Consider the following 12,688-nt stretch of genomic DNA (forward strand, 5'->3'; position numbering starts at 1 on the left):
TGTAGCAGATAGATCTTAACAACCACACTATAGTTTTCATTAATATTTCTTTTAGATAAGCAAACTTTCTATTGGTATGCTTCATTTATCATTTAATTTTTCTTAAAATAATTTTAAGGTTATTCTTAACCATAGCAGGTATCCTCTGAGACTGTGAGGACCATTGTTGAAAGAAGTTTCATGAATAATGATAGTGGAAGCCCCCAAATGGTTCAAGATTACTTGCGACTTTTCCAAATGCATGACAAGGGAGATAATTGCAATAGTGGCTTTCGAGTGAACCAATTGCGAAATGTTGATGGAAACAAAGAACAGTTTGTTCATGAACTTCCTACCTCTCAGTGTTGTCTCAAGTCTATTTATAATATGCTGGAAGCGTTGGATGAAATGCCCTTTCAGGATCTCACTGCAACAAACAGAAAACTTAGAGGTGAATCACTTGAACCTCAATTTACACCTGTCCATTGCAAGGGAAACAGAGATTTGCTTGTTAGGCGGTTAAAGAAAAAGTTCTTTAAGTTTCTATCAAAACTTAGCGATGGGGATACATTGCCAGATAATTTATTCAGAGCATTGTCTGTGATTTATTTATCTTTTAAGCATAGATCCAGACATATTGATATGCTCAGATCAGAGTTTTACCCTTTCTCACCAGAAACTGCAGCTTTGCATAACAATATTGTGAATGCCCTAAGGTTGATTCCAAAATTTAAAACTGATGAACTGAGACATATAAAACGCTTACTGCTTCCAGAGTCTAAATTTTCTCTAAAATGGTTTAAGGCTTCACTAAAGAATTACCTGACAGAATGCTTGTTTGAATGCGATGATCCAAGTATCACGCAAGAAATGTTAAGGGTTCTTCATCCGATAAACCAAATGTTGCAAAGTCGGACGTTTCTGTTTTCTACAAAGACAATTGAAGAGGAGGTTGAAGATGTAATGACTTTAAGTTGTCACCTTAAAAGAATTATATCTTGTCCATTTTCAGACCTAAGTGATGATGGAAATCTTTTGGAGGTGTTTGGAAATAATGAAAATGCTGATGCTTTTAGTTTGGCTGGAAGTGGATATTTCCTCACTGTTGCTGAAAGCGAATATGGGCAGGAATATGGATCCTCTAATTATGAAGCAGGAGTTAGCAGGCAAATCACCAGAAGTTCAAGCTTTTCCTTGCTTTCTGAGGAGGCAAATGAAATAAATGGGAGTAACTCAGAGAAACCTGTATTTGAACCTGATGGTGATGTAGGCTCGGAGAAACCTAGAGTTGAGGAGGAAGCAAACTTTAGTCCTGATAGGACCAGTCAAGCCACGGGGAGCATGGGAGTAAAATCTGCTGAAAAAGTCTCTGATGAGACAGCATTGGTTGCTTATAAACTGATTGGCTGTGTGCTAGATAGATTACTAAAATCAGAAGGTGTTGATGCAGATTTGTTAACAAGATCTTACTTGAATGGTGGATTATCAGCTAGTGGAGATTCTCTAGGTATGAATTTGTGATACAGAACTAATATTTTCCTTCAATGGCACTTTTCCAAATAAGTTATTTCAGTAAAAGTTAAATTATCTTGCCAGATGCTGAGAACATCTTGAACACTTCAAGCAGAGACTTCTAAGTATATTTTCTTCATAATTCTTCAGGATAGATAGTACCTTCTTTAACAAGAGGTTTGATTTTGTGATACAAAACTGATATTTTCTATCAACGACACTTTTCCAAATGAACTATTTCAGTAATAGTTAAATTACCATGCTAGATGTCGAGAACATCAAGAACACTTCAAGCAGAGACTTCTGAGTATATTTTCTTTAAACTCAAGTAGATATTACCTTCTTTAAAAACAGGTTTGACTTGTTTCCTTTGTTAGTTAATTGGTTTTAAGATGAACTTGATCTCAAATAACTTCTTTGTTATTTGATTTTTAGTTGTATTAGAAGAGTGAAGACTTTCATGGGTAGCTGATGCTGTTTTCTATCCCAATCATAATTTGAGTATCTAAAAACTTCAGTGATGCTAAAGCAAAGACCAGTAAGAAAACTCTCATCTTGTTGAAGCAGAATACTCGTTGCCAGGTAATTACAGTGTTCCTGTAACCTTCTTTTAGTCTTCTAATGTTTCATCTTGCAAAGCTATTTTCAAGATATCTAGAGGCATGCCTAGAAGTAGTATGACTTAAGCTAATATACTATTCATACAATGGATAATCATGATCATAGTTGCAAATGCAAGTGTAATGATTTTGCCAATTGTTTGACCTGTACAGTCAAAATGCTAATACAATGTAATACGGTACTACTGCATTCCACTTAGCATGACTGATACATAGATTGAAACTACAGGAATGATGATCACAAGATTTGTTTACTAACTTCTTTGTTTATATGGTGTAGTGGTACTCCTTTCGTTTACTAACTTCACTTGGTACTCGGTACATACAGGGAAGTTTTCCTTCTGTGAAACACTATTTCTGTGGTCTTAACACTTTTGAGAGACTACCCCCACACAAACTCCTCTCTTCTGAGAGACCCCACCCCCACGATGAACTCTTCCAACGTCATCGATTTGGAATAATCTAAAGTCATCGACGTGAAGGGATTAGGATAAATGCAAGATCAAGTAGACGAATCTAAGAGGGGATTGTAGAGGGGTTAGAGTGTGAATTAGCGTTTCCTTGTAAACCATTCATGCTTTTCTTTTTTTTTTTTAGATTTTTTGGGTTGATTTAAAGACCAAAATGCCCTTGGCAATTTAAATAGTTTGATCGTTCTAAGACCAAGTTAGCTATTCTGAAAGTAATTTGAAAGAATAATGCTGAAAAATGCTTGAGAGTTGAGCACTCATTGCTCAATCCCTTGCATGTTAGGCTTGGCATGGAACTATGCCCATTTAGAATTTGGTTGTGTTTCACTCTGCCCTTCGCAACAGGCTGATCGCCGCCCGACTCAATTACCATTAACACTAGTTCGGTTTATTTTTTTTAAGAAAATATTGCATTCATTACCATTCTTTCCTTCTTCACGAGTTGCTTGTGAGGGACCATACACATATGTGGTAGGGTTGGGTTGGCATTCACGAGACATCAATGTTACTTGTTCAAATGAAGCAATGCCCATGCATGTGAAGTCATAATGTTGGCGTGCGACATTTATGTTTTATATATATGTGAGAAACTAGAAGGAGAATATGGACAAGTATTAGCAACTAAGCAAGTTGGATTTGCTTTGGGTGAAAAAAGTATGAAAAATATTTTTATGATAAATTAAGTGGTTGGGCCTTATTTTGTGAAAGTAAGAACGATGAAAAAAGGAAAATCAAATGGTTTTCTTTTTTACAAATTAATTTGTTATATGGATTTAAATATATTTTCAATAATCCTATTGGATTGACATGGTCTGCCATGAGTACGCAGGGCATGACCCGTGACTCCGAGCCGAACATGACTTGTGTGTTCATTTGGGTCTGCAATGGAAAAAAGCCGGAAAGAGAGAAAGAGAGAATTTACCACTTAAAAAAAGATAAAGAGATTAAATCACCCTTTCTTTTAAATAAAATTTGGTTCCTTGTACTAAACTTTAGGTGGATCACATTTTTTTTTTGTAAATTCCAAAAATATTCCATTTTATTTTTTGAAATTTCTATTTATTTTTGTTTTTTTATTTTCCTTTTAAATTTATTGTTTTATATTATTTATTTATTTTATTAATTTTCCCATGGCCGGTGTTGAAAGATGATGTCTGGGCGATGCCATATATGGCATGTGATGAATGGGAGCATGGAAACTAAGGTGACTTTTTGTTTTTTCCTGAGAATCGATATGGAAATGATAATTATAGTATTATGGAATGGAATGAGTATGAGCTTGAGTATCATTTTTAAAAATAATATTTTGTTAGTTGAATATTTTTTATTGAAATGAATCAATTTTTTTTTACCTTAGAAAAAATAAGAGAAAAAATTAGATGTGAAAGAAAATTGAGTGTGAGAGAAAATATGATAAGAGAATGATAAAATAGAAAGTATGATGAGAGAGAAAATATAATTGGAAAGAATACAGAGAGAGAAAGTGTGATGAGAGAAAATGAGGAAAGAGAGTATGATGGGAGAGAGTATGGTGGCAAAAGGTGACTATGCTCGTCCTTAGCGCCCCCGTCAACCTGTCCCAGGCAAGTACAGAGAAGGTAAATTATGTGTGACTATTAGTCTTTGGAATAGTGACTAATGCATGAGGGAGTGATGTGAGAGAGCATGATGAGGAGAGAAAGTATGATGGGAGAGAATGAAGAGATAGAAAGTGTGATGAGAGAAAATGAGGAGAGAGAGTGTATGATGGGAGAAACTAAGGTGAGAGAAAATATGATGTGAGAAAAAATGTGATAAGAAAAAAGATGAAAAAGAGTGTGATGGGAGAGAAAGCATAATGAGAGATGATGAGGAGAGAGAAAGTATGATGAGAGAGAATGAAGAGAGAGAAAATACGATGAGAGAGGATGAAGAAATAGAATGTGATGGAATAGATTGAGGAGAGAACGTATATGAGAGAGAAATTATGATGAGAAAAATTAATGGAAGAGAGTATGATGGAAAAGAAAGAGCATGACGAGAGAGGACGAGGAGAGAGAATGGATGATGAGAAAGAAAGTAGGATGATAGAGAATGAAGAGAGAAAGGGAAAATGTGTGAGAGAAAATGAGGAGAGAGAGAGAGTAATGGGAGATAGTATAATGGGAGAAATTGAGGAGCGAGAAAGTATGATGAAAGAGAAAGTGTAATGATAGAATGAGGAGAGAAAATATGATGAGAGAGAACAAATAGAGAAAAAACGATATGAAAAAAAATTGAACAAATATATTAAGGGTATTTTTGTCCAAAACTTAATTTTCAATCCTATTTCCATCAACATCTATGGGAAGAGGTTTGTTTCATCAAAATCTAAATTTTTGGATTTCATTCTAAAATTTTAATTCCATTTCCATCAACCAAATACAAGATTTAGAAATGAATCCATTCCCTCGTTTTAAAACTCCTAAATCAAATGCCACATAAAAGGACACATTAATATTATTATAGTGGTCCTTTAGTTCCACTAGGGTTTAACCATTCCAAATTACATTGTTGTTGTGGCGATCCTCCTCAACGATTTTAATTTTTATTTTTCATGTAGTACTTGTTCATTCATAAACATTTTTCTACCTTGTAAATCTTGAAGACGATTTTTTATTTAGAATTACGGAACAAAATTACGTCGACACCCTTAGGAGTGTTTATTTGTCTATTCAAATCATTCAAATTCATATAATAATTTTCTCGTAAATTACTAAATTGATATACTTAAATTAGCCCAAATTACAAAAAGGAATATATATAATGATAAAATGTAGATAAATGTTTATAGATCTAGAACATTTTTTTCCTTTCACTTTATCTTCTATTACTTAAATTTTACTCTACGACTGAAATTATTATATTAGTTTATATACTGGTTCATACAAGAACATAAATTTGAAAGAAAATTCTGGAGGGAAGGAGAGATGGAGTAACCGATAAGGGATAGATGATTTTTCAGTGCTTCTTCTTCACTCATTGCTTTGCTTTTTTGATACTTCAATTGTATAGACAATCTATACAAATTAAGAGATTTTTTTTTTTAAAAAATTAATTAATGTTGAGTTTTTATCTCCAAAATATGCCCTTGATTTGAATTCTCCAATAATTATTTATGTAAATTGTAAATCAATTTCTCATTAAATGAGTTTAATTGTAGTATAGGATATTATGAAGTGCCCTTCACGGGTCGGGTTGGTATAGTTAATATTTGCAATATATTATGTAGTTGATTCTCAATGTGTGAAATGTATCGCGGTCACTAGCTTGTAAAGAAAATAAATTTTGGAAACAGTGAACTGATCTCCCTCTTTTGAGTGGGGACGATGACGACGCCACTGGTGGAGAAGGATGAGGGAAGAGGAGGTCAATAGCTTCTCAAGTAAAGGATTATTGTGTTGGGTAAAAATAAAATCTTTTGTGATCTATCTCTTTTTAAATTGCATGGGACAGTTCTGAAAGGCCTTGAGATGATGATTATGATCTTTTTAGTACTATAGAATATTATGAATTAAATGTATAAAAAATATAATGTGGGCAAAAATAAGAAGTATTTCTAATTATTAAAATTCTTAAAAGATTGTTTTTGCTAAAAATAATTTAAATGTTTTTTATTCTTGTGTCAAAATTATTTAAATTTGATTAAAATTATTATAATAATATTAAATAGTTGGTAGATAATTACTTAGCAACAACAGTTGTTTTAAAATATTATTTACTAAATTAAAATAAATATAATTAAATTTAAGCAATTTAAATTATGTCTATAAAAAATATTTTAATGTAAAAATATTTTTATGCATATTATTGTTAAATTAAATATTTTTTTAACATATTATAGTAAATATTCAGTGATCGTTAAAAAATTATTTTATAGTGAGCTATTTTATAAGTGCTGTAAAAGCATTATGATAAGAATATTTTCTCTTATTTTTTTTTGCCAAATTAATTCTTAAATATTTATTTAAAAAAAAGGGAAAAAGGTTTGCACGCTTCACTAGGCAGTAGGCAAAAAGTCTCTACATGACTACAACACGCGCTATAAAAGGTCGAAAGCATCCCCTTTTTTTTTTAAATTTTATTTTTAAATTCAAACTTCCAGAGCGGAGCCAGTGGAGAAGATGAAAGGAAAAGGTGCGGTCATGGCGCACAGGGATCAAATTGATGGACAAGTGTTCAGAGATCCAGGTATGCAGACATATGGCATTTACTTCGCATTCAATACTCCACCTACTAGCCTACACTACACATGCCTCCAACCAGGAGCTACCATTGATGGCATTAAATGCTCCCATCCCTCTCCCCACCTTCTAGTTCCGCGCTTCCTCGATCCTCCATTCCAGTTTGTGCTCCTCCCCAGACGCATCTACTTCTCCGAACCTTGCTTGCCTGCTAGGGTCAGGAAGACCGCCTACTGACCATGGTCTGGGGCGGGCGCCGTCGCATTCGAGTTGGAGCTCGCAAAGTTGAGATGTTTCGCAGGTTTCGTGTTCTTGGTCTCGATTTCAATCCTAAAAATCTCATCTTGCAAGCTGCTGCATTCTGATGAGGAATCCCCGGCTCCAGGCTTGGATTTGTTTTTCCCTTCAAGTTGGCTCTTTTGCGGTTGCTCAAAGAGAGAGGGACTCCGTGAGTGGCCGCCTATCATCTGCTCGATCTAATGCAGCTCTTACATAAAGCAACGATATGTTTCGGTGAACTTTATTAGCTTTTGTTATGCTGGCACGAAATCCTGGGATTTGACCAAAAAAATGAGCAATTTTGGTGTTGGATTTCTCACTCGAGCTGCAATTTTGGTGGTCATTTGTGGATCAGCTAGTTTGGGGGTTTCAGGTCTTGGGTCGATGTCCTCCATTGCTGTCTCTTATGGAGAAAATGGCCCAGTGTTTTGTGGTCTTAGCTCAGATGGGTCTCACCTGGTCTCTTGCTTTGGTGCTGATGCTTCGATACTCTATGGAGCACCTTTTAGACTGCCTCTCCTGGGACTTACAGCTGGTGATGGATTTGTTTGTGGACTCCTTTTGGATGCTCACCAACCCTATTGCTGGGGCAACAACATCTATGTCAGTATGGGTGTTCCTCAGCCCATGGTGGAAGGCGCAGCCTACTCAGAGATAAGTGCCGGTGACGACCACCTCTGCGCCCTTCGTATGCCGAGCAAGGGATCTCGGAGAGGTGTATCCATAATAGATTGTTGGGGCTACAACATGACTACCTCTCACGAGTTCAATGATACTATAATGTCAATCACCGCTGGGTCAGTGTTCAATTGCGGTATGTTTGCTCGCAATCGAACGACATTGTGTTGGGGCGATGAGACAGGTAGTGGTGTTATAAGCCTTAGACCGAGAAACTTGAGGTTCCAGTCTATTTCATCTGGTGGGTTTCATGTCTGTGGGATCTTGGAGAACTCCCAAGTCTTTTGCTGGGGAAGGAGTTTGGCGACGCAGCAGTCTTCTTCTGACATTTTAGGCCAAGGGGATGTTAACATGGTTCCCATGGATCCTATGGTTTCGGTTGCTGGTGGGAGGTTCCATGCTTGCGGAATTAAGAGGATGGATCACAAAATTGTATGCTGGGGTTTCAAACTTCAGAATAGTGTTCCCCCACCTAGAGATTCAAGGGTGTATGAGATTGTCGCTGGAGATTACTTCACTTGCGGTGTTCTCGCGGAGCCTTCACTTAGGCCACTATGCTGGGGCACTGGAGGTCCTTGGTCGATACCGATGGCAGTTTCTCCTGGAATTTGTGCTTCGAATCCGTGTGGCCCTGGGTATTATGAATTCATCCACATGAGCTCCGGGAATAAAGTTTGCAAGCCAGCTGATTCAAGAGTGTGCTTACCATGCAGCATCGGTTGCCCCGATGGGACTTACCAATCTGCACCCTGCAATTTGACCTCGGATCGTGGCTGTACTTTCAACTGTTCAAGTTGCACGTCAAGCGAATGCCGCACCTTCTGCACATCAGGGAACAAATCAAAGGGCCACAGATTTCTATCCTTTCAAATTCCAATCTTTGTTGCCGAGGTTGCATTTGCTGTTGTCTTCGTGAGCTCAGTTTCTGTAGTTGCATGTCTTTACATTCGTCACAAACTGCAAAATTGTAGATGTTCTGACTCTGATGTGATTGTACCTAAAGCCCCAACGTACTCATTCCGCAAGGAGCCAATAAAGGTCCGGCCGGATTTGGAGGACTTGAAAATCAGGCGAGCCCAGATGTTTACGTATGAAGAGCTGGAGAGGGCAACAGGTGGATTCAGTGAGGAATCACTGGTTGGAAAGGGCAGCTTTTCATGTGTTTTCAAAGGGGTTCTGAATGATGGAACTCTGGTTGCAGTTAAGAAAGCCACGAGAGCATCTGATGTTAAGAATTCAAAGGAATTCCATACAGAACTTGACCTTCTTTCGAGACTAAATCATGCCCATCTTCTTAACTTGCTTGGGTACTGCGAGGAAGGTGGAGAAAGGTTGCTGGTCTATGAGTTCATGGCCCACGGCTCCTTGTATCAACATCTCCACGGCAAGGATCCGGGCCTAAAAAAGCGGTTGGATTGGGTTCGCAGGGTCACCATTGCTGTCCAAGCTGCTAGGGGAATCGAATACCTGCACGGATATGCTTGCCCTCCTGTGATTCACAGGGACATCAAGTCTTCAAACATTCTTATCGATGAGGAACACAATGCTCGAGTTGCAGATTTTGGTCTTTCGTTGTTGGGTCCAGTGGATAGCAGCTCACCGTTGTCGGAACCTCCTGCTGGTACTCTGGGTTACCTCGATCCTGAATATTACAAGCTTCACTACTTGACCACAAAATCAGATGTTTATAGCTTTGGAGTTCTTCTCCTTGAAATTTTAAGTGGTCGTAAAGCCATTGATATGCAGTTTGAAGAAGGGAACATCGTTGAATGGGCTGTTCCACTGATCAAAGCTGGGAATATTTCAGCAATTTTAGACTCGTCGCTGAAGCCTCCCATTGAGTGGGAGGCTCTTAAGAAGATAGCTGCGACGGCGGGCAAGTGTGTGAGGATGAGAGGAAAGGACAGGCCATCCATGGATAAGGTTACAACTGCATTGGAGAGAGGTCTCGCGCTCTTGATGGGTAGCCCTTGTAACGAGCAGCCAATATTGCCGACCGAGGTAATCTTGGGGAGCAGCAGGCTCCACAAAAAGGGTTCACATAGATCTTCAAATCAGTCATGTTCCGAGAATGACACTACAGATGCAGATGACCAGTTCGAGTACAGAGCTCCTTCATGGATCACATTTCCCAGCGTGACCTCATCACAGAGGAGATCCGAAGCTGAGACAGAAGGGAAGAATTCAGACGGCAGGGGTCTAGGCAATGGCGGGGCTGGGGACGGCTTGATGTGCTTGGAGGAAGAGATTGGGCCAGCATCTCCACAGCAAGAACTGTTCTTGCAAAACAATTTCTGAATTCAGTGCTTGAACACTGAACATGTAATTACTTTCGTCGCCTGGCCATTTGATTCTTCAGTCATTGTCGTTTATTTTTCATCCTTCTTCCGATCCATAGAGTGGGATCCTGTAAACGGATGTCGAGTGAGCATCCTTGCATTCTAGTGTTTCGGTTCTGAATGCATTTAGTAAGCCTCTTGTAAGCATGTTCTCCATGATTTCGAGTTAGTTCAACTGGCTTCATGTTTAAACAAACTAAACTTGTATCGTCTTCCTAAAGAGAGACAGCAAACGAACCGTAGGGGTAAACTAGCAATGAAATTTGGAGATTATTGATGAACAAATTTTGTTTATACTTTTGCAGTTTGATGTGTGCAAAAATCAATTTTGATGCGATGGAGACGATAGGGGTCATGTGGTAGGCCCATGACTTGATCATTGATCAATACGGAATTTAGTTGGCGGACTCAAGATTGAGCTTAGGAGTCAGCTTGACTCTTGGCCAAACTCAAGTCTAAACCAACCCACCTCATTGTTAATCCCCTATGTCAACCGGATGAATTTTCAATATATAATAATTTCTGTCAAGATTTCTAACTTTTATTTGAAGAATAATATATTAAGATTAAATATAAAAGGCCCTCACGCAGGATTCTAGGTTCTTTCCACTAAAATCGACCGGTGGGTACAAAAACAGCCAGTTGAAAGTGGTTTTTTAGCTAGTTCACTTGCAACTCCAATACGATTAATCAATTAGATCGAACTTGAGTTGAGATTGAGTTTTTTCGAGTCCAAGTTTAAAATTTATGATGGAACAAATGAGAGAAAGAAGATAACATGAAAATAATTTGTTAGAGCTTGGAAGGAAACATATTAGCAACTTCAAAAGAAATCATGTTGCATGTTGTTTAGGGAGAGGGAAGACTACGCTGAAAGGATTTTTTTTTTTTTTTTTTTTTTCATTTCCCTTTTCCTTCGCTTCAAGAGGGACATGGCGTCGAGCTGGAAAGTGAGGTCCAAATGGTGAGTTCATCGGCGGTAAGGAGTCCGGGTCATAACCTTCCATTTTTGATATATGATCAATCCAAATTTTAAAAGTATAAATTTTAACTTTGGATTTGAAATCAAACTATGTCGAATCTCATGTCTGCAAAACTTAAAAATCTATATTTATTATCGGGTATCCGTAACCACCAACTTTCATACCCACATTCTACCATCTAGGTTTTCAACCAAGCTTTTGAAAATTTTATTATTATTTTTAGTAATTTCTGTTTATGTTGTTTAGAGTAATTTTGATATTTCTGATATTTATGGATCTTAATTTGTCAATATTAGCAACTATTATGTTAATTTATATTTTTTCCATGAGATTTTCTTTTATGAAAAAATCTTTTTTTTTACTATAAGATTTAAATTTAAGTCTATATATTAGAATTTCTTTCCTTTTTTTTGGATATAGGGCTTATAGATTATATAAAGATATGTATCATTTTTTGATAAATCTAATGATTTTTTTTTGGTATTCCCTCTTCTTGAATTCTCTTACAATCTCTTGACTCGTTAGTCTACAGGATAGTCGCTATTTTATCCGGCGTCAATTTCAAATTTAGCAAGCAATAATGATGACATGCTATCTCTAAATGTTTGTGTTTGATGACCTGCCCTTTGGATCATTAAACATCAATTACTTGGTGAGTCTGAGTTGGCTAATTGACTTAGAAATACTGATCATAGCACAATTTAAATAATTTTAGAACATCATCCTCACGCATGGAATTTGAAGAGCTCGTTGGGATGATGGTTGACTTGATACAATCAGTGGCTCGATGGTTAGAAGGCCTATAATGAGGTGGATTTGAAAGTGATGGAACAAATGATAGTATGGGGCATTCGAGAGATCCAAAATTCCTAGCAAGGTGAATTTTAAGACAAAAAGCAAGGGTTGGAGCTTTTGGCAAGAGGTTGAAGGCCTAAAGGGGAGTAGTTTTTGGGCACGAAAAGTGACGATTTGTAGGTAAAAGTCTTCGGACAACATCAACAAGCTCGATGTAGAACTTTAAGACTTGTATAAATTGTGTGACTTATGAGAGATTACACATGACTTATAATATGGGATTACTCTTCTAGACAGCATCATTGGGCGATGATGTGTGCAAATTATATAGGAATTTTCTAGTTAGCTTGTAAGCAGTCTTTGATTAAGGAGTAATAGGTGTTGGATATGATTATCCTTATTAGGTGAGTTTATTTGTAAGTTACATATGTGAATACGATCTGAACCCTTTAAAGTGATCTAACTTAGGCTTATTGAGTTTGGTTGTTCGATGTAGACCTTATATATGTAGAACCTTTAGTCCCGCATCTATTATTATCTATATGCTGATAATAGATATTCAGTATATATATGGACTTGTAGTCCGTATCTATTATTATCTATGGGCTGATAATATATGTCCACTATATATAGGGTTGATCCTTAAGGGCTTAGAAAATCATCTTGACATAGTTTTTTGTTCTTCATTGACAAGAAGCTTTACGGCGTCGTCATCCCTTAAGCCCCCTTCCTTTTTGCTGTATCTTTTTCTACAGAAATCAAGCCGACGACGCTAAAGATAAGGATATGACTTTTCAATCAAATTCATTGTCTATTATGTTTATGTATTTA

The 12,688-nt window shown here is 37.1% G+C and overlaps 2 protein-coding genes across 7 annotated transcripts; both read left to right on the forward strand.

Moving 5' to 3' along the window:
- The first annotated feature begins 207 nt into the window (after window positions 1-207).
- LOC122004670 lies at window positions 208-1,500 on the forward strand. Its single transcript, XM_042559520.1, has one exon. The coding sequence runs from the start codon at window positions 208-210 to the stop codon at window positions 1,498-1,500; it is 1,293 nt and encodes a 430-aa protein (XP_042415454.1).
- A 109-nt stretch (window positions 1,501-1,609) lies between these two features.
- On the forward strand, window positions 1,610-10,275 carry LOC122006890 (serine/threonine-protein kinase-like protein CR4). Of its 6 annotated transcripts, none has more exons than XM_042562576.1 (6): window positions 1,610-1,668; window positions 1,758-1,845; window positions 1,927-2,073; window positions 5,898-6,004; window positions 6,705-7,084; window positions 7,169-10,275. In XM_042562576.1, the coding sequence occupies exon 6, from the start codon at window positions 7,354-7,356 to the stop codon at window positions 10,036-10,038; it is 2,685 nt and encodes an 894-aa protein (XP_042418510.1). In that variant the 5' UTR covers window positions 1,610-1,668; window positions 1,758-1,845; window positions 1,927-2,073; window positions 5,898-6,004; window positions 6,705-7,084; window positions 7,169-7,353; the 3' UTR covers window positions 10,039-10,275. The 6 variants fall into 6 exon arrangements, with proteins under 6 accessions (XP_042418510.1, XP_042418509.1, XP_042418507.1 ...); XM_042562575.1 differs by having other exon boundaries at window positions 6,705-6,790; window positions 6,866-10,275; XM_042562573.1 differs by having other exon boundaries at window positions 6,705-10,275.
- Window positions 10,276-12,688: the final 2,413 nt, after the last annotated feature.

This window comes from Zingiber officinale, chromosome 7B (assembly GCF_018446385.1).
Source record: "Zingiber officinale cultivar Zhangliang chromosome 7B, Zo_v1.1, whole genome shotgun sequence".
Taxonomy (NCBI): Eukaryota; Viridiplantae; Streptophyta; class Magnoliopsida; order Zingiberales; family Zingiberaceae; genus Zingiber; species Zingiber officinale.